The sequence below is a fragment of the Sciurus vulgaris genome, assembly GCF_902686455.1.
Source record: "Sciurus vulgaris genome assembly, chromosome: 2".
Taxonomy (NCBI): domain Eukaryota; kingdom Metazoa; phylum Chordata; class Mammalia; order Rodentia; family Sciuridae; genus Sciurus; species Sciurus vulgaris.
Window position 1 is genome coordinate 43,634,457 of NC_136462.1, and position 27,431 is coordinate 43,661,887.

General features: G+C 39.7%; 1 protein-coding gene across 4 annotated transcripts in view; it reads right to left on the reverse strand.

Moving 5' to 3' along the window:
- Window positions 1-12,101: 12,101 nt before the first annotated feature.
- Window positions 12,102-27,431, reverse strand: part of DAAM1 (dishevelled associated activator of morphogenesis 1) — a 162,576-nt gene continuing 147,246 nt past the window's right edge. For all 4 annotated transcript variants that reach the window (XM_079125805.1, XM_079125802.1, XM_079125803.1 and 1 more), the window contains 6 exons: window positions 27,129-27,297; window positions 23,786-23,893; window positions 22,195-22,255; window positions 19,252-19,383; window positions 15,928-16,098; window positions 12,102-14,850 (listed from right to left, as the gene is read on the reverse strand). In XM_079125805.1, the coding sequence (XP_078981931.1) occupies window positions 14,641-14,850; window positions 15,928-16,098; window positions 19,252-19,383; window positions 22,195-22,255; window positions 23,786-23,893; window positions 27,129-27,297 (851 nt within the window). In that variant the 3' untranslated portion in view covers window positions 12,102-14,640. The remainder of the gene's footprint in view (window positions 14,851-15,927; window positions 16,099-19,251; window positions 19,384-22,194; window positions 22,256-23,785; window positions 23,894-27,128; window positions 27,298-27,431) is intronic.

Below are 27,431 nucleotides of genomic sequence, written 5' to 3' on the forward strand. Positions count from 1 at the left end.
TCTAAGTCAACTAAATGGGCACAGAATAGGCCCTTTCTAAAACCATCCACCTTAGTAGTAATGTCTGTAGAGGGCACTGAAGAGCTCCCTCTAGCCAGAAGATGAGGGGATGGGTACAACATCTGGCTGCCTTTTCAGAGCATGACCAAGACGTGCAGTAATGTATGTAAAGGAAAAGGACATCAACACCGCACCTGAGGGGTGAGCAGCACTGTCCACGAACATGGGACTTCGAGGTTTATCGTCTGTCTTCTGTTATTACTAGAGCAAGCAAGGGTTCCTCCTTCAAAGAATGTTAGCTGTGAGCAATTCCTTTAGATTTAGGTATTTGATTTTCTTTGCCTTATTTGTTGTTTGCTAGTTTGTTTTGTTGTTGCTAAACATTTGGTTCATTTTTAGTCATTTCTCTTTTTAAGAAATGAAGTTGTTGGCAAGGATACCTTTGCTGAGAGTGCAGTGGGCCGTGTTCTATGCATGGTGGATATATATATATATATATTTTATTGTAAACAATGGGATACATGTTGTTTCTCTGTTTGTACATGGAGTAAAGGCATACCATTTGTTTAATCATAAATTTACATATGGTAATGTTGTTTGATTCATTCTGTTATTTTTTCCCTTCCCCTCCACCCCTCCCACCCCTCTTTTCCCTCTATACAGTCCTTCCTCCATTCTTGCCACCCTCCCTAACCTTAACCCTAAACCTAACCCTAACACTAACATTAACCCCTCCCATCCCCCATTATGTGTCATCATCTGCTTATCAGTGAGACCATTGGTCCTTTGGATTTTTGAGATTGGCTTATCTCACTTAGCATGATATTCTCCAATTTCATCCATTTGCCTGCAAATGCCATAATTTTATCATTCTTTATGGCTGAGTAATATTCCATTGTATATATATATATGCCACAGTTTCTTTATCCATTCATCAATCGAAGGGCATCCAGGTTGGTTCCACAGTCTGGCTATTGTGAATTGAGCAGCTATGAACATTGATGTGGCTGTATCTCTGTAGTAAAAAAGTATAGAACGCTTCACGAATTTGCGTGTCATCCTTGCCCAGGAGCCATGCTAATCTTCTCTGCGTCGTTCCAATCTTAGTATCTGTGCTGCCAAAGTGAGCGCTGCATGGTGGTCACATTTTTACATGTGACAAACCTACACTCATTATTTTATAAATTGAAGTGGTCAGATTCGGCAAATAAAAACGTAGAATCCTCAGTTAAATTAGAATTTAAAACAGATGAATTTTAGTTTAATAATGTCCCAAATATTGCATGGAACATACTTAAACAAACAAAAAAAAATTGTTTGACTTTTCTCCGAAAATCAAACGTAACTAAGTTCCTGTATTTTGTCTGTCCATCCTATAAAATAGAACTAAATGTAGTTTTGGTTAACTTTTAGCACAATATTTTTGGAGGGTTTTCCTCCCAATTGATTTGTGATCTTTTTTGTTTGAACTTTTCTTACTACATTTTATCCTTTTTGTGGATGTGTGGCTTCACTTTAGGAAACCATGGCTGAGTGATCTCACCTGGGAGGATTTACCATCGAGGGCGCTTGCCACTGTTTTTGGTTGTCACCATTTAGGGGAGTAGAATATTGATGCACTGACATGAAATCTGTAGAGGCAGCGAGGCTGCTTACATCCTACAATGCACCTGAAAGGCCCCCAACAAAAATTATTTATACAACACGCAATAGCTGCTGCTGAGGAAATCTACCCTAAACATTTGAATAGAGGGGTTTATCTTTCCAAATATATCTTTATTTAAAGTAAATCTATTGAGTCAACATCTTCAATCACATTGTTCATATCCTCTGTATTGGGGGTAAGGGAGTGTTGGGGATCAAACCCAGGGCCATTTGCATGCTAGGCAAATTCTCTACCATGGTTACATGCCCACCCTTCAATTTTTTTTTCATTTTTTGGGGGAGGGAGGTACCAGGGATTGAAATCAGGGACACTTGACTACTGAGCCACATCCCCAGCCCTCTTCGGTATTTTATTTAGAGACAGGATCTCACTGAGTTGCTTAGCACCTCGACATTGCTCAGACTGGCTTTGAACTCTTGATCCTCCTGCCTCAGCCTCCCAAGCTGCTGGGTACTTTTTTCATATTTGACCGATCAAAGAAATGACTGATATACCGAAGCCATTTATTCGGTTTAACAAATGTTTAATGAGATTCCTTAGTACATCAGAGTTTGTTCCAAGTGCTGGGAATGAATACTCAGTGAACAAAACAGGCAAATATATTTTTTTTTAACTTTAAGGATCTTATATTCTACTGAATGGAACTGGATCAGGAAACAATTAACAAATTACGTGCAAAACACATAATGATCCTTGTTACGCGAAATATATAGAGAATAGAATGGGTCTGGGATGGGCGTGAGTTGTAATTATGAACTGGGTGGTGGGGAAGTCATTACTGAGGAAGTTAATTTAGAACAAAGACCTGGAGGAGATGACAGAGGAAAGTTTACGTGATGTCCAAGAGAAGAGTGTCTCAGGCAAAGGAAACGGAAGTGCAAAGACTGATGTGGGTCAGTGTGTGGTGTGTTCAAGGAAGAAAAGGAAGCCAGTGTGGGCTGGAGGCAAAGGGAGGAGGAGAGGAGATTTGTAGGGATGAGGTCAGAGGGGGACAGGGCTGGGCCAGTGTCCAGATCATTAGGGTCAAGGAAGCCATTGTGAGAACTGTGGCATTCACTTCTATGTGAGCTGGGGAAACCTCTGGAGAGTCCGGGCAGAGTCATGTGACTGTCTACACATTTGAAAGCATCGTGTTGCCTGTTGTGATGAGAACACTGTGGGTGCCAAGGAACTGGGGATCAGAAAAGTGGCCATTGCAAGACTCCAGGAGGTGGATGATGACACGCTGACCAGGGTGGCAGCTGTGGAGATTATGAGATCAGGTCAAATTCTGCACAAATTTTGGAGGGAAAGCCGCAGGAGTTGCTATAGGAGTGGGTCTGAGTGGCGTGACAAGGGAAGGAGACAAAGTTGCTCCCATTTGAGATACAAGGGTAGATAGAGCAGGAGCGAGTTTAAAACAGAAGATTAGTTCAGTTTTGGAGTGTCGGATTTGGGAAATCTACTAGACTTCCAAGGGAAGAAACTGAGCGGGAAGCTGGATGCAAGAACCTATGGCCTGAACTAAATACATAAATATGCAAGATTTAAACATATATCCATATGTTTAAACATATGTAAATTTAAAGTTTTTATATTAATAGAGTTTAAAATGAGTATGTATATTTGAAAAATATTTGAATCTCTATTTCTATTAGTCAGTTTTGCATTATTGTGACCAAAATATCTGACAATAATAACTTAGAGGAGAGAAAGTTCATTTTGGTTCACAATTTCAGAGATTTCGTCCATAGTAGACCAACTCCTTTACTCTGGGCCCAACATGAAGCAGGAAAACATGGCAGCAGGGTGTAAAGGAGAAGCATTGCTACATTCAAGCTGGCCAGGAAGCACAGAGAGAGGAAGAGGTAGAGGCTGCTGGGAAGAAGCACTCTTCCGGGGCTCACTCCCAGTGACCCACCTACTCCAGTCACACCTCATGGAGTTATCCCCCAGTTAGTCCATTCAAACTAGGGTGGACAGATTAGGATACAACTCTCAGAACCTTTTTACCTCTGAATATTCCTGCAGTAACACAGGAGATTTTGGGGAACACCTCACATCCATAGCACTAATTGTCTGATTTCAAAAGAGAAATGAGAGGCTATCCCCCATCACTGCTCTATGAAAGACTGGGAAATTGCATTGTATTTACTTCCCTCAATCCTCATGGAAACCAGGAGAGGGGAAAATTCTCCCTTGAAAAAGGCTCGTACTCTCTGAGCTCTTGAGTTTATATAATAGAGTACCAAGTCAGAGTGATTTACAGCTTCCTGTTGGGCTCCAAATTCTGTTCCTTCTTCCCAGGGGAAGAAAACTGGGAAGAGAGCTGGCAGGATATTTAGAATTACTTTAGGGCATGATTCTTTATAGAACTCATTTGTAAAGGGTTAGGTATTGAGGAGTATAATACTTGTTTGAATTTACTAGGGGTTAAATGCTAAGACATAAAGGGCCTTCGAATATATTTGTTTCTATCAGTTGGCAGTCATATTTCTGTTGTCAGATGTATTGGTCAGCTTCCCATCATGCTAATAAAATACCCGAGGCAAGCTACTTATGAAATAAATTGAGCTTAACCCCGGTTTATTGTTTTGGAGGTTCAAGTCCAAAAGCAGGTAGCCTGTGGGTTTGGGCCTCTTGTGATGGTCGCACAGCATGGCAGGAGTGCCCAGTGGAGCAATCCACTTAAATCTCCAACTAGGAAGCAAAGAGAGAGAAGACAGGCCAGAGTCCCACAATCCCCTTCGGGGGATTTAGGTCCACAGCACTCCCAGTATTGCCACCCTGCGCAACAAGCCTTCAACACGGACCCTTGAAACACTCGTCCAAACCACAGCACCAGCTAAGTCTCTTCCTCCATCCCACTCCTCCCTCCCCTCTCTTCTCTCCTCCCTACGACATTCATTCTCACTCTCCCACTTCCCATTCCCCTTCTTTGGGGGACCCTGTCCTACAAACATCCTGTAGTAGTGAAAGAATCAAGGAGCAGCCTGGGGATTTACTATCCCACCCCATAATCCTTGTCATTCCTATAAGTCACCTACACACACACACTCACACACACACTTTAAGTAAAATCAGTGTTTGCTCTTCATTTATTCATGCATTCATGAATTCCTTTCACACATATGTGCTGAGGATGCACACTTACTGGGTACTTTTTCCAAATACTCAATATTTCTGTAAACAAAGTAGTTAAAATACCTGCCCTTGAGTCTCATGTGGATGGGGAGTGGACAGATAATACACAAAATAAATAGATTGTATTAATGTATTGGAAAGTGATACATTTTCTAGAAAAATAGTTCTGGATATGAACAATGAAGATTTTGAGGCAGAAGAACTTTAAGTGGGGTGACCGGAGCAGAATAGGCCTTGAGGCCCTTCTGTGAGAAAAGATCCCTTACGTGAAGACCAGGGGTGAAGAAGAGAGCCAGAAGATTCCAATGGGAAGAACGGTGCAGCAGCTCTGAGGTTCAGGAGACAGCAGGAGGCTATGTGGCTGGTGTTCATTGCCCGAACAGAAAGGGCTCTGGGAAGACTTGGAAGGTGATGTGGAGCAGGGCATTAGATCATGTAGAGTGGTGTTCCAGTCCCTTATAAAAAAAATATTTTATTTAGAGACAGGGCCTTGAAGAGTTGCTGAGTCTGGCTTTAAGCTCCTGACTTTCCTGCCTTAGCCTCCTGGGCCACTGGGATTGCGAGCATGCACCGCTATACCTGGCTAAACTCTCTAAGTCCGAATCTCTCTTTATTAACTTTACTTCTAGCTCAGTGAGACTTTTTAAAATTTAAAGACTTGGGTCTCTCTTTCATTCTATAGTAGGAAGAATAATGGCCTCTCAAAGATATCCATGCCTGCAACCTGTACACAAGTTATTTTCCATGGCAAAAGGGCCTTCACAGATGTGATGGAGGGTATGACTTTGAGATAGGCTGAGTCTTCCTGGTTTATTGGATGGATCCAATTTAATGACACAGGTCTTTAAAAATGGATATTCCCTGGCTGTGGGTAGAGAGAGATCACAATGGGAGAAAGGTCAAAGAACGGCACCAGGAGAAGAGCTCAACCTGTCATTGGTGGCTTTGAAAATGGAGAAAAGGAGGTCACAAGCCAAGAAATAGAGGTAGCCTTGGAAAACGGGGAACATATTCTCCCCTAGAATCTTCAGAAAGGAATGCAGCCCTCCTGTCACCCAGGATTTATCCCAGTAAGACCCATTCAGACTTCTGACCTACAAGCAATTTTTTTGTGTGTGTGAAATTATTTCCAAATAAAAAGTTTTTTCTAAAAAATCATCTATCTGAACTACCACAAAGTTCTGAACTTCAGACAATGTCCCCAATTTGACAGATGGCCACCCTGTCTTTGGGCATCCAGCCTACAGGTCTGAATACCTTGAAGGAAGTGGATGCTCAGTACCCCGAGTCTGCCCATTCAATTGTTGGTTAATTTCAGGAGTTTGAAAGTTCTCTCTGGGTTGGGGAAAATGAAATCAATCTGTTGGTGACTTCCTCCTGCTAGTGGAAGCCCTGCCTTCCGGTGAAATATAGAATGAGTTTTCTCTCTCTTTACGTATTGGAGGGCAGCTGTCATATCTTCTTAATAACTTGTGTTTCAGGCCAAAAAAATTCTTATCAGTGGATGCTTACGAGTCAGTCTGTGAGTCTCCTCCCTGGGGTGCATTTTCTCTTGACAGTGTTGCTTCTGAAGTGCAACAAGTATAAGCATTCTAGCGAAGAGAGCAGAGGCCCATCCATTTAGTTGATTAGCTCCTTCCCCCTCTTCCAACTTCTCTCTTCCTAGGTCACCACAGTGGCATTTATGGGGAAAATCCATGTTAATGATATGCATTGATTTTACAATGAAATCAATGCATGTGACTTTGGTGCATCCCGGATGGGGCCCCAAGGCCACTTTACCACAGCGACCTAGTAAAGGAAATCCCTGGGATGAGCTCTGTTACTGCTAAAATGCAGTGTGCTCTCAGCAATTGCCCTTTGACCTTTCCCCTTCCCAAACAGACAAGGCAAAAGCTCAGTTTCTTGGCTGTCACTGATAAACAGTGCAATCAGGAGAGTTTGTTTAATTCTAGTTAGTAAGTTGGCTGCTAGGAATCCCCAGTGCCCACGGGCTGAGGCCCTCAGAGGCAGGATTACAGAATCCCGATGGAAAGTTTTAGAACTACTCTCTCCAGTTTCAATATGGGAAGCAAAGATGTTTGAGAGACTGAGCTAGGGTCACTGCTCATGTCTGACAGCAGTAGTGACAACTCTGAAACTCAGAGTTCTCGGGTCCCGTGTGTTGCTCAGATGTTGGTTTAAGGGAAGGGAACAGGCAGATTGGAACTTGGGAGTGGTCTGCTCTGCTGGGCACTTTAATGACTAAGTAGTTTTAGGATGGGTCAGGGTGTCTTTTGCCATAGTCCAGTGAGGGACAAACCAATGCCAGTTGCCCTAGAGGTGTCATTTCCCCAGGTTATGACAGAGGATTCATTCAGTATTGCATTCATCCTTCAGCAGAGAGCTGGGTGCTATAGGGTTTGGCATGACCCTGCTGTTAGCAGTGCCCCTGGCAGACTTTGGAAGGTCCAGCTCTTAGTGTGAACTCACCGACCATAAAACTGTCAGGTTACGGAATGGCTGCTGCTTTTCAGGTCAACTAGCTCACATTCGAGGCAGTTTTCTGCAAAAGGCATTTTAACAGGATCCCCAAGAATGAATCCTTTTCATGTGGCATGCTTAATGAAGTTGGTTTGGGGTAAGGAAACAAGGGAGGGAGGGAAAGAGGAAGGTGAGGAGGGAGGGAAGCTTTTCCTGTGAACATAACCATCTTAAACTGTAGACCTTAAAGGGTTATAAGCCCAACTCCCTGAGAGTGATTAACTCACTAGTGACCAGCTGTTCCTTTTATTTTTCCCTCTAGCTCCTGAAGAGTTAAGGAATGGACACTAGTCTAAAGTTAATCTGGAGGTTTAGGGACTGGGCCAGATCTTGGAGAGTGGCTGTCTGAGAAGTCCAAAGAAGAATTAAGAAAAATTACCCAGTTGGGCATTTTTCCCCTCTTAAATAGACATACCCAGATATAAATAAACTGGGTAAGTCAAAAGGGCATGAAAAGTTACCAAAGGGGGTTTCACTAAGGGGCTAGGGGTGGTTGGGTATGTGTAAGGGAGTGGGATGACTTGGCCTGATATAGTGGGGAAGTTTCTTGACCATGTGCACGGGGACTTTTCTTTTTAAAGTACACGTTGAATTTTAGCACTTGAAGGCTTACAGCAAAATTGAGAGGAAGGCACAGAGATTTCCCAGGTATCCCGCAGGTCTTCTGTATGCACAGCCTCCCCCATTTATTGACATCATCCACCAGATGGCACATTTGCTACAATTGATGAGCCTACATTGACACATCGCTGTCATACGAAGTCCATAGTTTACATTAGGGTTCATTCTTGGTGTTATGTATTTTACTGGTTTAGACAAATGTATAATGACAGTATACTACCACACAGAGTATTTTCACTGCCCCTCAAATTCTCTGTGCTCCACCTATTCATCTCTCTATTCCCCCTCCTCCTGGCAACCATTGATTTTTTATTACCTCCTCAGCAGTTTTGCCTTTTTCCTGTCATTCAAATGGAATCATGCAGCATGTAGCCTTTTGAGATTGGCTTCCTTCACTTAATAATATGCACTTAAGTTTCCTCTGTCTTTTCACAGCTTGATAGCTCATTTCTTTTTAGCACTGAATAATATTCCATTATTGGGAGGTATAATTGCTTATTTGTTTATTCAACTACTGAAGGACATCTTGGTTGCTTCTGAGTTTTGGCAATTATGAATACAGCTGCTATAATAATCTGTGTGCAGGTTTTTATTTATTGGTTTGTTTATTTTACTTTGGTACTGAGTCATATCCCCAGGCCTTTTTAGTTTATCGTTTTGAGACAGGATCTCACTAAGTTGCTTAGGGCCTAAGTTGCTGAGGTTGGCTTTGAACTTGAGATCCTCCTGCCTCAGACTCCTAAACCCCTGGGATTAAAGGGGTATGCCACTGTGCCCAGTTTGTGTGCAGGTTTTGTGTGGATATATTTTCAACTCATTCGGGTAAATTGCTAGATTGCATGTAAGAGTATTTTAGTTTTGTAAGAAATGTAGAAACTATCCTCCAAGGTGGCTGTGTCATTTTGTATTTCCACCAGCAATGAATGATAGTTCCTAGTGCTCCATCTCCTTGTCAGCATTTAGTGTTGTCAGTGTTCTGGATTTTGGCCACTCTAACAGGTGTATAGTGGTATCTCATTGCTGTTTTAATTTGCATTTCCCTCATGACATGTGGTGTGGATCGTGCAGAGCATCTTCTCATATACTATTTTCATCTGTGGATCTTGATGAGGTTTGTTCAGGTCTTGCTCATCTTTTTAATAGGGTCGTTATGTTCTTACTGTTGAGATTTAGGGTTCTTTGTGTATTTTGAATAATATTCCTTCATCTGTCTTTTGAAAATACTTTTTCCCTGTCATATATTGTCTTCTTCATTCTCTTGGTAGTGTCTCTTGCAGAGAAGATTTTTAAAATTTTTTCATAAAGTACAGCTAGTCAATTTTTTCTTTTATTGTCTTTGGTGTTGGATCTATCTTAAACAATTATCACCAAACCCAAGGTCATCCAGATTTTCTCCTATCTTAGCTCTAGAAGTCTTAGAGTTTATGTTTTACAATTAGGTCTGTGATTCATTTTGAGCTGGTAGGGTCTGTGCCTAGGCTTATTTCTATTATTTTATTTTTGCATGTGAATGTCTAGTTGTTCCAACATTATTTTTTGAAAAAACAATTTTCGCTTCATTGTATTTTGATACCTTTTCTTCTTTGTCAAAGAGTAGTTGGCTACTGTGGCTCTACAGTCCACTGATCTGTTTCTTTCAATAATGTCTTACAGTTGTATGGTGTCAGTCTTCCAACTTTGTTCTTCAATATTGTGCTGACTATTCTGGGCCTTCTGCCTCTCAATATAAAACTTAGAGTCAGTTTGTTGACAAAACAAAACAACTAGCTGGGACTCTGGGATCACACTGAGTCTATAGTTTATCAACTTGGGAAGAATGGGTGTCTTAACAATATTGAGTCTTCCTGACTGTGAACATGAAATATCTTGCTTGCCATTTATTTGGCTTACTTCTTACATCAGAGTTTTGCAGTTTTCCTTTCGTAGGTCTTGTAAATATTTTGCTAGACTTATATGTAAGTATAGTATTTCACTTTTGGTGTTCGCTAATGTGAATGGTCTTGTGTTTAAATTTCAAATTCTACTTCTTCATTGCTAGTAAATAGGAAAGTGATTAACTTCTGTGTATTTTTAACCTTGTATTCTGAAGCCTGACTTTTCCTTTTTAAAGCAGTGGACAGTCACCTCCTTCTCTTTCCTGTCTTCCCAAATCATTGCTGAGCATCAGTGGGAGCATCCCTTACTGAGCACCCCCTCTTATCCTAGAAGAGTCAAGTCAGCCCCCAACCTGATCACACAGTAAACTTTCTCTAATCTGGATGTGGGGGTGCAGACATTTACAAGAAATGCTCATCTAATGAGGGACTGCAGATTCCTTTCCCACAAAAATGTTCCTACGTGACCACAATAGGTACAAAAGAAATGGGAGGATGGTAATGAAAATCAGGATTTTCTTTTTTCCTTCTCCTGGAGAAAGGAACCATAGACAGAGAAGCATAGAAAAAGAGATGCTTTATTGAAATGACATAGGAAAAAAAAATAACACCTAGGAAACTCTTTTTCCCCTGAGAAGTCAAAACACATTAAGGTTTGATCAAAATAAAGATCTTCTTTGTCTGAAAATCCTGGTGTGCAGCCCTGTGCTCATGCTGTTTGTTTGGTACCATGGAAACACACAGTGGATAGCAGCAGATAAAAGCATGTCAGGGAAGAGACCAAAGGGCAGGTCTCATGTTTTCCTCACAAGCCAGACAAAAAACAATTCTGATTGGTATTTGCTATGGAAAACACTAAAGTCCTTATAAACAAGAAACCTTTTCCTCCAGGGACCCTAAACTTTCTCTAAGAAAAATAATTCATAGATGTTTAGTTATCCCTTAATTATAGACACAACAGGTTTTTATATTTGAGTGGAGTTCGTATTATCAGGGGGAAAGAGGGATATAAAGACTTAAAGAATGGATAGACCACACAGAGAAAATGAGCAATAACTCAATATAGTGATGGTTTATAAAGACCCTGAGGCAAGAACCCCAAGACCCCTGACTTTAAATCTATCCACACACAGTCCAGCAGTTCTCAAAACTGGTGTTTGCGGAACTAGGTGGTAGCAAGGAGCTAATAAGCTTTGAGAATTCTTTATTTATGTGTTCCACTTGATAGGAAACAGCTGACATTGTTTAAATTAAAAAGGTCTCAGAATGTTCTCATCCAAAACATGACTTTTGGAATAACTGTGTGCAAACGAGTTAAGTAAAGGTCATTAATTTACCTCATGTAAACTTCCATTAAGTTACAGAAAAGGAGCAAAGTTCTGGGTGGCTTATGTAACTTCACCCTGCTATAGAAGAACATTTTCCCTATTGATGATATGTTTGGGGTAATTTAAGACTGTCAACTTAAGGGTAGTGATCTGAAAGTTTTGAATTTCCCCCCATTTCTATCAATACACCAAGGAGAACCGAGGATCTCGGTGGTTCAGCACATAGCTCCACACTCAGATACACAAATAGGAAATGGAGCAGTGTGGGGGATGGAATAAACATCTGACTGACACGAGGAAAAGTCTCTTCTACCTGAACGTCAGCTTCAGAGAACAATATGGTCTTTGGATACTATAGAGCTATCCAGTGACTTGGTGGAAAATAAGATGGCCAACAGTTGTAAGAACATTGTGAGTCCATTCCAAAGATCAAAAGGGTTACTGTATGGATTGCTTGGACAGTTTGTTTTCAGTTTGACTTCAAGCTGGGTTGAGAGTGGCTAAACAGCCAGCATGATGTAGGACCGATGGAAAGCCCCCAACTTTCAGAGCAGTTATAAAACACATTTCTTGATCCATACAGGTGACAGTTCCCATACAGACTTATAGTAAAAATTAATTTTTTAAAAGGAAATACTTCAAAATCAAAAACAGGGTTATCATTCTGGTGATCTCAGATTCTTTTCTGTACTCCCAGCAGAATAATTTCACCAGTAGTCCCACCACATTAACACAAAAATGTTCAATTCACACATAAGCCACATACAGAAAGAGGTAGCTATGATAGCCTGCATGTACTGATTGCTGCCCCAATAGAGAAACTACACTCTTCTAGATCCAGCATGTACATGTTTAAAGGTATGTATGTAGTTCTGATTTAGTGAACAATTTCCAATATTTAATTCAATGGTGGAAAGCACAAAGAAGTTATATGATGTCATTTTAATAATTCATAGAAAGCATATATGTACACCCAATGAAGTCATCTTTATTGCATATTGCTATTTAAAAAAATGTACAGTCTCATAACACATACGACATTTTTTTCTTGGTACTGTAACAACAGTCTTGCACCTAGAGACTAAGTGGTTCCAACTACTAAGCTAATAAGATACAAGACATATAATTAAGTTTACAAATTATAATGCTTTTTCTTTTTGGCATTAATTTAAAAAAACAAACAAAAAACTTTAAAATACACACCCAAGAGAGAAAAGTGGCTACTTACACCAGCACCAATCTAAAAAGTAGTTTTTTGTTTTGTTTTGTTTTCAACAATGGCACATGGAATTACCTGCACACAGTTTTCAGGGAAAGAAACCAAAAAATGGAAATGGCAAAGGAGGCCTACCAGGATGGCCATATTAAAATGAGGGTGATTACCAAAGGCAAGAGGGACATGCTACACAAACTTGCTCCTTTTGTGACTCTCTTTCCACTTGTTCATTCCTTAAACTGTAAGACAAAGCCATTTTCAAAATACAATTCCAAAATTGAGCCAGACCAAATTTCTCCTACTATAAATAGAAAAAAATATACATAGAGGCACTTTAGTTAAGGAACAGAGAAAACCATCATCCTATCCCACTCCTCCTCCTCTCCAAGCCTGTTTGAGCCTAGTCTCCAACTGCACCTTTAACGTGGTGTATTTGCAGACCTTGGTTAACTAGGAGCTGGAGGAGTGTAACCTCTGCTTTGTATAACTTTTATCTGCAAGAGTCATTCGCTTCCATAGAATGGGTGGAAAGTCGCTAAGTTTGCAATGAGGGAAAAATGTAAAACCACAGCTCTTGACAACTCTTAGAGCATTATTTCACAGCTTTCGTACAGCACAGATACCTTGCCATCTGCACTAAGCATTATAGTTTATACAAATCATTTTTAAATAGTATGAGTCCTGTACAGCACACACATTGATTTTTTATTCATCCCTGAATATTCCCATTAGAACGTAAGCTCCTTGTGGGCAGGGACTCTGTCTTGCTCACCACTACAGCTCTACCATGCCTGGTACATAGTAGATACTTAATAAATATTTGTTAGTTGACTGAAGAACTCAATTTAGTGAGTAAATAATGTTCTAGTGCAACAGGAAAAACTACTCTCTCCACAGGAAACCCAACCACGACAGGATAGATGGAAAGAAAAGAAAAAAACATCAGCCCCACCCCACCTCCCACCCCACTACAAATAAATAAAGCAAAAAAAAAAAAAAAAAAAAGTAACAGTCCTTTTTATATATCATATAATTTAAGGATATTGAAAGTTGGTAGGTTAATGGTAAGCATCTATATTTTATTTTCTAATGTTCATTGTTTTTATTCATTTCTCCCTGAGAGCTTTATTTTTTTGGACTGAAATTTTACAGGTAGCTTTACTGACACACAATTTAAAATGATAACATATAACAGCAAACCACTTTAAATATACTTAGATATAAATAGATCTGGGCATCTCTATTGATGTTGATATTTTGTGACACTCTTAAGTGTTCTTTAGTCCAGACCTATATTCACAGAAAATGCAGCTTGTCCTACGAAACAGAAAATAGAAAAGACAAAAAAAAAAAAAGGCACCCCATTAAAAATTTTTTAAAAATAATCTTTATCCCTTCAGAGAATTCTTCCTTTAAGTCTTGGGTGGAAATTTTTAAGATTTATATATCTATATTGTTAGAATAACAAGTACATTCTGGTTCTTTAACAAGGGTATGGGTTGCATTTAGATACTGGTTTTTTTTTTTTTTTTTCCCAAAAGCAATTTAAAGAAATCATCAAGAGCACTTGGCAGGAAACTTGATGAAATTAGGGGAGGAGAAAAGAAACTAATGTTTAAGCTTTAAATATACAAAAAGAATTCTGATTGACATTCTACATAATACAAATTGTGTGCAAGATGTTCTTGATAAACACTTACAGACTGTATCCCCAAATTAACATCAGAAATTTTAAGCTGATCCCATCAATTACTGGTGTGATGCCTGAGCATCACATTGTCAATAGCAAAAACCGTTTTAAATCTATATTCTTCCAACTCCATTTTCACCAATGAAAATAGTTTCAAAGTACAGCAAGCTTGGAAACTGTAAAATATTTCACAAGCCTTTTTCTTTTTCTCTCTTTTTTTTTTTTTTTTTCTTTTTCTTTTTTATGCTTAGGGAATGTCTGTCATCTCTTTTAGGAGATAGTATTGTGCTTCTGAACAGTCATGGTGTTCAGGGAAAGAAAATGAGCCACACTCAATGTGAATGCATACAGCAAAGGTTTCTGAGCACGTACGTTAACAGAAAATTTTTATCCATACATAGAGGTCTCCAGACGATACTCAGACTTCTATATACATTTTTAATATACATATACACATACATTTACATACACACACATTCACACACACTCACAGATGAAGGAGGAAATTGCCACTGTTTGGATTGCAAGGCAGTGTAATGGAACAGTCTAGTCACTTCAAAGGGCTGCTACTGAGCTTTTTAGAAAAGTATCCAGGAAAACTAAAAATTCAGTTTTGTGACCGGTCTCTCTCGGCTGCTGTCCGTCACCTGGTTGGAGATGCGTTTGCGATTCCGTTTCAGTTTAGAAAGGTCTTTGTCAAACACTTCTCCTGAGCGTAAAGCTGAAACGAGGTCATCAAACTCTCCACTTTCCTCACTATTCTCTTTAGCTTTTCTCATTTTCCGCTCCCTTTCCCTTTGTTCTTTGAGCTGTGAATAGAAAGACACCTCTTAGAGAAGGGTTAAGATGCTGTGTTTTGTTTTCGGTGACGATGAAGTCTGCGACATATGGTAATGATTCAGTCACACCAAGCTAGGTTCAGTTAAGCTCCTAAGCTCCCTGGATGACACAAGAAAGGGGTAACTGGGACTTGAGGTCTCATGGCAGATATATGATAAATGGTGAAAAACAATGACCTTCACCATCTAGATTCTAGGAAAAAATCTCATTATGTTCTTGTTTAAAAAGAATAATTAGGCAATTCATGTTTCTGTAATGGAAAAACAAAGTTTGCACTATTAAACAGACCCCCCCCAAACATTGTTTCTTTAGGGTACAGAGAGCCTAGAGCAAATGATCATGGCCACTCCTCATAGCGATGCTTAGTCTGCATCTGCCATGGAAGTCTGGAGCGGGTTGCTGTTATTAAAAGTCACACAACACACAGATAATATAGAAAAATTTGATAATTGAGATACAAAGCACTCTTTATTCTGCTACCATGAGATAACCACTGTGAACCTTTTGGGGCTTTATACTACCATGGTAATTTTCTGTATTAACATTTATTTTATAAACAAAATACAACAAAAATGATTTCATGTAGAACTCATTTTGTAAGTTTTTCTGAATGAATGATTAAATATTCTTTGAAGGCATGTTTTTTAAAGACTGCACAAATATTCTTCTATGTAGCTACTATATCTACAATATTCTACTGTGTGTCTATTAGGACCAATGCCCTTTTGGTAAACATTTCGATTGTTTTCAATTTAGGACTAGTATTTAAAAATGTTGATTTTTTGTGTGTGTGTGTGCAAATTTGTGACTATTTCTTTAGAGTAATTTCTAAGATGTAGAGTTCCAGATCAAAGGACTCTGGATATATTTTTAAAGTTTTTGGTGATACACTCTCAAATTGCCCAAGAGAAACCTGATGAAGTCCTAAGAACTTTCTAGACAGCACAGCCATGCCCACCTTCTTGCCAGCCCAGCAGGGCATCTAAAGAGCAATGCAGCCGAGAACTTCCAGGACTGGACTTGGCCAGTTGAGGATACCCCCTCACCTGTGCTTCCATGCGAGCTCGCCGCTCTTCCTCCTCCTTCCTCTTTCTCATGTTCTCATTCTCTTGCTTGGCTTCTGACACAGCTTGAAGGAACTGGTCAAAAATGCCAAAGAACTCATCCGGCTGTATTTTGCCAGCGTCCTCCCCAAAGTGCTTCACTGCTTTAGTGAACTGGAGAAAAGAAGATTTTAAGAAGCTCAGTCTTTTAGGAGAACTTCATGATCAAATGGAAATTTCCCTAGAAGGACAAAGGCTCAAATGGAGTCACACATTACTGAATAGATTTTAGCAGTCCTGTTTTACCTTCAGCAGTTGAACATGTCTGTTAATCACTTCTAAAGTGAGAATTTTAACATGCCTCAAGTTTTGAAACCATTTATTCCTTTCCACCTCATTTCAGCTTAACATCTAAGACTACCTCCTATGACTTTTTATTAACTAAACAACAGTAAAAACAAGAAAGCAAAATATTGTAGGGCAGAACACCCAAGACACAAAAACTAATAGCAAACTCAGCAGGGGTAGGAAACCTTGTACTTTTAACTTGTCTTTGAAGTAGTTTAATATCATTTATTGGTGCCATATGGTGACTATCGAAAGCAAATGGGATCCAGTGCTTCTTAGCTGCTTTCCCCAATCAAAAATAATGTTAGGATTGTTATGATATTTCCTGAGTCCTAATTAGAAAACAATAACTGGTTAGGGAGTCATTCTTGAAACTCCTAACTTTTAACTGAGAAAAAATAATTTTATTCCAGCCCTTTGTCTCAGAAATCCTAGTGTCAAATCTCAAGCTGTCCAAAATGTATAATATTAAGGGAGAACTTTAAACATTTAAATAAAAATATAGAGTAACAAAAGAAGAACATCTAGCTTCCTTCTAAAAGTTTCAACTGTTTCTGTTTGCAGTTCTTCCAGTGGTTATCTTCATAACTCAGGACAATACACTTTCAACTATCTGCATTATGATAACCACATTCAGTCGAGTCGGACTGTGCTTCTTCTGTAAAGGTCTGATGCTGCTAGATCTCAACTACCAAGGACAGTGCTCCCAGATTCAAAGTCAAATGAATTCTCTTTTTTTTTTTTCTTTTTAAATTTATTTATTTTAATTAAAAATCATAAATTTACATAGGGCAATGTTGTTTGATTCAGTCTGTTATTTTTTTCCCTTCCCCCCACCCCTCCCACCCCTCTTTTCCCTCTATACAGTCCTTCCTTCCTCCATTCTTAACACCCTCCTTATCCCTAACCCTAAACCTAACCCTAACCCTAATGCTAACCCCTCCTACCCCCCCTTATATGTCCTCATCTGCTTATCAGCGAGATCATTCATCCTCTATGAATTCTCTTTCTTTATGCCTAATCACCCACTTAAAATTTTCCACTTTATTTTCATCATATGTAGATCATGACAGGTTTTTGTAGTTTGTTTGAACTCAAAAGTTTCTCATTGATTTTATTTTTCTTACATTACTTGCCTTTACTGTATTGTTAAGTTTTTCAGATATTTTGGTAATACTATGGACCTTAAAAGTTTTCAATATTCTTAAAAAAAAAAAAAAACAATTTCAACTACAGTTACACACCTATCTAAATAGAAATATTTATGTAACATTTTATAATTAATATTCCATATTTTAAAATATGTAGTATTTTAAAACCACTTTTCTTTTTACTGAGGAGTTGTTTTCAATGTTTTACTTATTTAGAAATATTCTATTATAAAAAAGGGCCCTTCAGGGGAAAAACATAACATTCTTCATGCACCACATTACAGTGCTCCAGCTTGCTCCATGGTTTTATAAGCTAATTTCTAAAAGTTCTGGTATGAACAAAATTGCAATAAACAGTCTACAACTGAGTTTCTAAAACATTCAAGTTCATGCACTTCAAAGCATCCTGAATGATCTTGTTATCTAGGAATTCTAATGATGATGAAATCATATATATTTTAGTCTCAGAAATCTGAAAGAAACTAGGGCCAGATTAAAGTCCCCCCCCACACACAAAGTAGGTTTTATGTGTGCACACGCCTGTGGATGTGTTTAAATAAAAACAAGTTATCCAGTTTTCTCTTACAAACATGTTTGAGCTCTGTGAAGAGACAGGTTCTTTGTTGGGCTGTTAAGGAAAGGGGTGACTCTTCCTTCACAGAAGGCACACTCCAAAGTGGTGAGCCCCACACATATGAATGGGGGCTTCCACAGTCGGGGTTCGAACCACAGATGTTGATATCACTTGACTGATTTCCACTGCGGGATGTGAAAGGTTACACCTCAGAGAAGAGTAGTCACTTGACCATGTATTGTCTTCTCATTTATTTCATGAGGCTGGAGAGTGAGTTTACTGTTGAGATTAGCTGAGGCTTGTGAACGCAGTCTACTTCTGAACGTGAACTAGTGTGTGCATACCCTTATGTGACCAATCAGCCACACCTACAACAGTGACCACAGAAAGATGACACTACTCAAGTTCTGAAGGAAAGATTCAAACAGGAACATGGTAGCAACTGAGAGATGGGCTGAGCAGAAGAACTCCATGGAGTGTAGTAGGGGCTTAACATCACTTAAAAACATGAAAAGTGAAGAGAAAAAGAGAACATGTACCTGTGTCTCTTTTTATACCTGTGTTTCTTATTATAGAAAAAATAATGGCGGGATCAACAAGGGTGTGAAGGGGGTGATATTTAAAAGTCTTGGTTGTTATCTGCTAATGAAAATTTTTTCTCCACAGGAAAATAAAATTTTGAATAGCAAGAATCATAAAAAGAAATGTCTTGCTAAAATTCAAAAACATAAAAACAACAACAACAACAACAACAAAAAACAACCTCTTGTGATAAGACTGTGAACTAAAATGCATCTCATTGAATGAGTTTTGTTAGTAGTGTCCTGTCTTCTTCAGGCTCTCTCAGAAAAGTATATGCCTAAAGAGGTCTGAGGCAAGTACCCTTAGTTCTATCTGTTCCTGTTCATCATCTATTCTAGTTTCCAGAGATAAGCACATCAATCCAAGAAAAAGCAAGAGAAAACTGTCAGTATTTACGCGTCTTACACCATCCCAAGCCTTCAAAATCTTGCTAAAATAAAAGTAACAGGTCAGTTAGGCAACGAGGGTGTGTTTCCATGAATCACAGTCATGGAGATTAAAATACGCCCACACTATGCAAAACAATGGAATCTGGAAAATAATTATCTGCTACTTTATTTCCTAAACCATGGTGTTTGGATCCCATTTCTGCTGTTTCCCAAATAGCATCATATCTGAAAGTAACAAGTGAAAGCCCAGTCCAGTCAAACAGCATGCAAGAGGGAAATTTACCAGGTCTTTAGCTTCTGCTAGAAGATCTTCAACATCGGAGAAGCTGAAGCTGGCTACGGTGATGAACTGGCTGACAACAGAAACAAACTTATCTCCAGGCTGCGGGGGCTGAGTCTTCTGATATTCCAGTTCCTTAAACACAGGAAATGGATAATGACAACATAGGCTTCAAATGCAGGCACACCTTGTCTCTTATCCTATATGCCTCAAATTTAATAACTCAGCATAGCTAACACATCTAAAACATTTTGTGATTCTCTAGCTTCCCCTACCTTTGCTTATATCATGCCAGAGCCAGGTCTTATATATGTGCAATTTAACAATTATTTAAATACATTCTCAGTGCAATCTCTTATTCTGACTTTAGAAGGTAAGCAAATTAGCACACGGATAAAACTAACAGAAGTTAAACAAATAACAAATAAGCAAATTGGATTCAAAGGGTTTGTGAGGGAGAGTAAAAGACTTTGATGATTGATATTCTGTGCTCAGAATTCTAGTGGCATGATTTTTTTTTTTTTTTCCTTTTTCCTCTTCTGCCAAGTCTACTTACTTCCTAAACCATGGTATCTAGGTCAGTAGAATTTCAGATATAGACTCAGGCACCAAAATCACCTACCATTTGTTCTCCTGTCCATACATTAGATTTTTGTGAATAGGCAGGCAGAATAATTAGTCTCATTAATTTTCCATATTCTCCATTATTGTGTTAATGAACACACAGGTGATTCAAATCAAATTTCAATAATTGATTCCCATCATTGCAAGATGCCCTTTCTTACTTGATGCCTACAGCTCCTCTATGAATAAGAAATCTTTATTTCCATTAAAGTTTAGAGGAATTTAATTCTTTGCCCAAAGTCAAATAGAGGCATAATGTGAACTTAGGTCTGCTGCCTCTAGAGTCTTGGCAATGACTATGCAGTGCACCTACTGACTAAACAGGAAGGATCCCCTTATTTTTTTGGCACCTGCTTTGGCAAAGAGACTAAGAAGCAGGAGCATGGGGTCACAAGCTGTGAATTCTGACTTAGCTCTACCCTGACTTAGTTCTTACCAATGGCAAGCTGCTCTGGGTCTCAGTGGCTTCATTTTTCAAATGACGGCGGTATCCACATCAACATGAGGATCAAATGAAATAATGGAAGTGAAAACTTATAAAGTATGGAGCTGACTGACTAGAAGAGACTGCCACCTTTCTAGTACTGTAGCCTGGAAAGTGTATGCTGGATATGGGATGGGAAAGTCATCTCTGTGTTTCACTAATGTACTATTTCATAAGAGTTCCATTTCTGGTACCTTTAAACAATAGAATCAATTAGGGTAAAGCACAATTAGGACACATGAATGTTTGGGCAGGCCAAGCTCTGCCTCCCAATGTTTTCTTTCAAGGTTACACCTTGACATTTAAGCTGCCAGGGGGAACAGAAGGCTTCTGCAGCTCCTTTTCTATGCAGAGAGTGATGCAATACATATGACCCAGAGAATGCAGAGATTCAGACAACCTCTTCTTTAAAAAGCCAAAACCAGGACTTCCTTGGAACACGCCTCCTCCCTGCCCCACTTGGCCTTGGTCTGAGTTAGCTCAGGTGCAAGGGTCAGAAAGTCATTATCAGGCTTAAGGCTGTCACAACTGCCATGCTAGTCTCAAGAACGCCTCCACGGGGAGGAAAAGGCAACTGAGTGAAGGTCAGCAAACAGGCCTCGCCCAAAGTGCCCTGATCCAGCCTGGCCTTCTCTGAAAGTTGGGGAGGACTGTCCATGTGTTTTATGACTCTGGGCCAATTGCACAGGGGCTAAGAGAAAGAGTTTACTCAATTACTTCAGTAACCCCATCCTTGAAGAAACAAAAGAAAACAAACCCTTACATGCTCCTGAATTTATAAAAGAAAAGAAAAATCAGATGTTATGATTTTAATTTTTATAAGCAGTATGCCTTTAATGAATTCAGTACTCCATGGCATAATTTTGTGATATAAAAAAAGAAGGGCGGGTGCCCATAGCATTATGATAAATGGTCTGGAAGATATTTAAGAGAGGGGCACCTTTCCAAGTTGCCTGTGAATTGGTCTCCTTCACCAAGTGCAGGCCAGAGCTATGTGTCTTCTCCCAAGAGAGCGTGCCAGTGAGCCCCCTTTCCTGTCTGATTCCCATCCCTGGCTTTTCCCTCAGTGGTTGCTGCATTTGCAAAGTACCCACCTGGCGCTCTGCTAATGGTCATGCTTCACTCCTTCCACTCTCCTCTGCCTGTGAGACCAGGGTCCAGGTTGTCTCTGTACCTGGCACAGCCTCCCTCCTGTGCATCTTGCCCCATAGTCCTTCTGATCTGTGCTAGTCCACAAACCTCTAGACTACTCCCAATCCAGTCCTTTCCTTAAGGCACCGCTGTAATCATTGTTTTTATCTGGACATGATATTCTGTGGGGAACTGGTTTCTCTTAATGACCGCAACACCAGAGAGGGCAAGGATCCCAAATCCTTATGATCCCTTCCCTTGAGCATGGCCAGCACACCCTAGTGTCTGTCTGGTAAATACTCTACCAAGGAATGCTCAAGAGGCAGCAGAGAAGTTCTATTGCTCTACCGAAGATAGACATCAGATGTTTGATAGGACTTGGACGCCGAGAGGGTCCTTGAAGATTGTCTAGCCCAGCTTATTCATCTGAACAAGACTTGCCTCCCAGGTAAATTGGTGGCACTACAGGTCTACTTTCAGCTCCTACTATAGTGACCCACCCACTACCCACAATTGAAGCACCAAGCTGGGCACAAGATGAAATCCATCTTTGCTTCTTGTTGATTGCTGTTTTTTTTCTTTTTTACCAGTAAATGTTTGTCCTGGGCAGGCCACAAGCCAAGGTAACCCACAGATCCTGTGCGGAAAGTCACCAGCACCAATGATGGCAAAGACACTGGAACTCAGAATGGGAAGCAAATACTCACTGTCTCCACTGCTTTCAAGCCACTTCTCAAGGTACTGATTTCCTTGTCCAGCTCAGTCATGCTGTTGTAAATGGTAACATTTTAGTAATCAGCATGCAATTTAGATGGATTAAATATATAGCAGCTTTAAATATTTCACACTTAGAAGTGCATACCAGTTTATTTTAAATGTTTAAAAAAATTCCCTTCCTTGTTTGAATCCTACAGAAGGACCGCATCTTAAATTTCTGGAATTTAGGTACAGAATTATGTTTTCTGTTTTCCACAGCCAGCAGGTATATTTTACTGGTTAAAAATAGCAAAAGAGAAATGTCTCCCACGTGTACAAAAGTATTTTATGCTTCAGTGTCAAAAAATTCTCTCTCCAGTGAGTTACTATATGTAGAAATACATTTCTTGCCATACTTGGCTCTCTTTAAGAAAGCAAAAGAAACTGGCTTACCCACAATCACATCCATCAATAGACTACTTTTCACCAAGGCTCTGGTAATGTGAGTATTACAAAATAATGTTGCATTTCAGTCAGCAATGACTTTTCTTAAGGTTGTACTAGCTTGTTTTATTTTCACTGCCTTTTACTCTTTATTAGAGACAGATTCCTGAGCTTCTCCTGAAAGGCTTTCTATGTCAAAGCTTTTAAACAACAGACACTGAAACTTAATTCTCACAGATATTTCACATCAAAGAAACTCACCAATACTTCATTTACTTTTCAAAAAAATTTTTTTAGTTGTAGATGGACACAGTACCTTCATTTTATTTATTTATTTTTATGTGATGCTTAGGATCAAACCCAGTGCCTCACACATGCTGAGTGAGCATTCTGCCACTGAGCCACAACCCCAGCCCACTTCATTTACTTTAATGTTTTAATTTCGTGGTGTATTTATATGGTATATTTCTACCCGATTCTACAGAGGGAATAGATTAGCCTGCTTATCATACTTTTCAAAGTCATAGTAAAATGAAAAAATAAAAAAGATGCAGTTCATATGTAAGTATGTAAAAAAGAAAGTCAAAAGCGGGAGGGAAAAACCGTAAGGAAAATGGCCTGCTCCCCAGTCTCTGAAGCATGGTGTAAAGTTTCTGGTGAAAGTTTGGCAACTTCCCATTTTATTTTTAGTTTCTTGCTCTGCATATAGACTGCTTCCCATTAAAGTGTTGCCTTGGTTTCAGGGAGTGTGCTCATATGTGAAAATTACTAGCAACACCCTTACATGTAAGTCTCCATTTGCCTAACCATGCATCCTCATTCAATTTAGGTGCTCCTTCCTGTGTAGATAAATAGATAAGATAGTAAGAACTGCATTTTATAGGCATTAGTGAAACCATATTCTTTTCCTATACTCTTAATAGCTCAGAATATTAGCTTATATGGATCTAGAAAAATTTATATTCAAAAGCTTGTTGTTACAAGCGTATTTCAATGATTTGGATACAATTGAAACTTTATTTCATATCATGTTCAGAGGAAAACAAACAGAAGGACCCACTTCATGCAGTTTACTTCATGCAATGCCAGGTCCCCTCAATGGCTAACCTACAGTCCGAGTGATTTACAGAACTGCAGTAATCCACTACGAGTACTTACTTTACTTTTGCTGCTTGAGGAATATCCCGCAATTCTTCATTTAGATTGAGAACCTTGGGGTATTTATTTTCCACAATAGTTATTAGATAGTGCAAAAGGGTAATGTTCCTACAATTAAAGAAAGGAAGAGCATTCAACATAATTAATCTATATATGATTTATATGCTCAAGGGGCAGCACCCACAATTATTTTAAATTCTTCCACAAACTTTATAATTTGGAGGTTCTGGTAAGGCAGCGGCTCTCAAAAGAAAAGGAGAATGAGAGAGCCTAAAAAGGAATGGTTAGGAAAAGAATTATATTTCTGGTCTATAATGAGCATCCTTCAAAATCTGAGTAATCCTTGGTGGCAAAAGTGAATCTGAACCACTGCCAATGGAGAGAAGATTAGGTTTACCTTTATAGAGTACCGGTTCCCAAATAGGGTGTACCTTACAAATTCAAAGCAGAATTGGATGGGTTGGAGTCAGAAGTGAGAGATGTTTAACCCACTGAAGAGAGTAGCTATTTTCCAGTCTAAAAGTACTTGAAATACTTTTCAGGTCTAAGAACCAACTCACTGATAACCATTATTACTCAAGATTCCATCTGAAGGGCAGTCAGAAAGTCAGAAAGTCCCCTATTCCAGGGCTGAACCTGGAAGCGGGCCATAACTGTGCCATCACATGTATGACGTCCTCGCAGCTGTGAATACAGTTCTACTTTTAGCAACACTTCAGCTCTTAACTGCATAACCCTTAGTACTTAAAACGGCTGGCTGTGCCAGCTCCCTCTCTAGCGGTGAGGGTGGTGACAGGGCTGAACCCTGACTGACCTGGATTGGAAAGGGGGGGGTGTCTGATAACACTATCAGGCAAAGCCGTGTTACTCTGGTCCCGCTGTCACCGACTCTGCTGCACATTGCAATCACCTGGGATCCAGATGCCTGGGCCAACCCCAAAGGCTCATTTAATTGGAATAAGGTGGGGCAGGCATGGATATTTGTTAAAATTCCCTGATGATTCTAACCTGCAGCTAGCATCAAGAACTACTAATCTACTGCAGTTACCATAAACAAGAGGTACGAATGCATTTCTCTAGAAGCATTTCCATAAGATGGGTAATTTGCTCATTTTCAACACTAAGTCACAAGATTCCTGCCCACATCTAGCCAAAGTGAATCACAATTGCCATTTTCTTTCCTATAACCCTAAAAAGCATTTCTGGTTATCCTTGCAGCTTCATACAGATAATACATTCCTATCCCTGAATCGAGGACTCACATTTTTTAAAAAATTCCTTTATTTTTCTTCAGTAATTAGAAAACCATTGTCCAGCAAATCAAAACAGTGGCCAATAATTCTGGGCACTCAGGATTCCAGCATTTAGCTGTGTCTTTCCACTTGAGTTCTGCTGTTCACAGGACCTACCTATCTGCCCTGGTGCCTCTTACCTAAGGAATAAAGGGAGGGAACGAAGTGCCAGGTGCCATCACAGGAAAGACTAATGCTACTTTTCTCCATTATCATAGAGAAATGCTTAGTTATTTAGAGCAATTTAGATAACTTTAACTCTATGTACCTTTCTTATTGCAGAAAGCCTTGAAACCAGCTCAGACATTCCTCATTTGTTTGCCATTCAAATAACACCCCATTTGACTAAATACAAATCCTTGAAGAATGAACAACTGAACAGCCATGCATTTGACTACTCCCAGGTCACCAGGAGCTTGAGCCTTCCCTGATGACTGTGCCACCATTAAGCAGTTTGGTGATACCCAGTTGAAGAAGTATTGAATGTGGGTGCTGCATTAGGCTCTGTGGGTTCAGACACACTGGTGCTATATTTGGGGACCAAATATTCACAGGCAGAAAAAGAGGAAGAAGAAAGGTCAGAAAATGTTTTATTCTTTGACAAGATTTGTACATTAGATAAATTCTGTAGTAAACTCAATAAGCCAATAATTACATAAGCTCGAGGTTACTGGTGAGTGTGTGTGCTCTGCCTCTGTGTATGTGTGCAGGGGCAGCTGAAGAGAACACTCTTTCTTGGAAAGGTCACTGCTCCTTATATGCAAATCAGAGGCTGCCAGTCCCTGGCCCAGCCTCCAAATAAGATCCATCTGTTGGCAAGGGTAGAACTATAGCCAGACCAACAGATCAGGTGTTAAATACCTGTGAGGCCAAATACCTTGCTTGGTGTGACCTCAGGCAAGCATTTTATCTGACAATAGGTGATAACAGATTTGGCTTGTGAACTTCACAGGTTGCTGTGACCATCACATGTGAAAATGCTCTGAAAAGGATCAAGTCCTCATGTTCTAAACACCGTGGCAGGGCTACAATACAACAGCTGCTCTTCATCTCTGGCTCTCGCATGATGCAAAAATGACAGCTTAACACGTTTCTTATTTCTGCTAAGATGGATTGAGAGTTGCCATATGTTATGCTTCACTAACCCTATTGAAAATATAGGGTAAAAAGCCTCATTAGCTGGGAATAATTAGGATGAACAGCCCACACTTCTAAAAAGAATTTGGGTACAGAGATGCTTACCTTAGAAACAATTGTGCCAGCTCCTCTGAAGTCAGTGAGAACCTCAGAGAAACAAAGATCTCAGGAAAACTAGAGTTAATAGGCGTGATGACCCTCCCTGCCCATGACACAACAGCATTTTCACTGGTTTCTAGCCAGAGTGTTCACCTAAACTGCAGCACTGTACACTTTCTAGGAAGCATTTTAATGAGTCTTGGGATGAGTGGCTGAATACCAACGGCCAAAATACATTTATGCATCACAAGTTTTTCAGATAGCTGTGAGCTATCTGAATGTGTGAAAGGAAAACAACCTAAAAACCCAACGAGCTTCACCTTCCCAGTATCAACTATCACTTTTTTCCTTTTCTCTGGAATACAGTTCTCTGCAGAGCAGTAGTGACTTTGGGGCTAGGAGGAGACTTCCAGAGAGCTGGTGGTATTCTGCTTCTTGATCTTGGTCATACAAGTGTACTCAGTTTCTCAAAACTCATCAAGATGTACATTTATGCCTACTGACCTCTCTTTAGTATATTATACTATAATTTAAAAAGCTTACAAAAAAAGACAGGGCTAATTTAAAAAAAGATCTGAAATAGATAGTGTCCCCATACATTAAAAATGGATGAAAGATAACTGGCCCCATGGGAACTTGGGGATGCCCATGGTGATGAGAGAGCAGAATGGAGTTCATGTTAGAGAAGAGTACTGAGAAAAAAAGGTTCAAACTGGAGACTGCAGTGTCATGGAGGCCAAGGAGGACCAGAGAGGGCAACTCGAGTACTACTTAAGCACTCAGATGCTGCTAGTGTTGGAAGATTCTACACTCACTTGTCAATACTGGATTTTGTGTCAGCAATCTTGTTGAGGCTGGATATCTTGAATCCATAGGCATTTCCTCTTTGGCCTTTATTCATGTAATTTCCAAATGCCAAAACCACCTCCAGCAACTGCTTGAGGGCGCCACTCCTGAATACTTCTTCTGAGCCAGAACGAATTGCTTCAAAACAAAACACATAAAAACACAACTATTACCACCAGCACTTTCAGTGATGCCTGTCCTAAATTGACATACCATAACAAATATGGAAGATGTAAAACTAGGTCATTGGACTACCAGGGAGTACTTTCAGA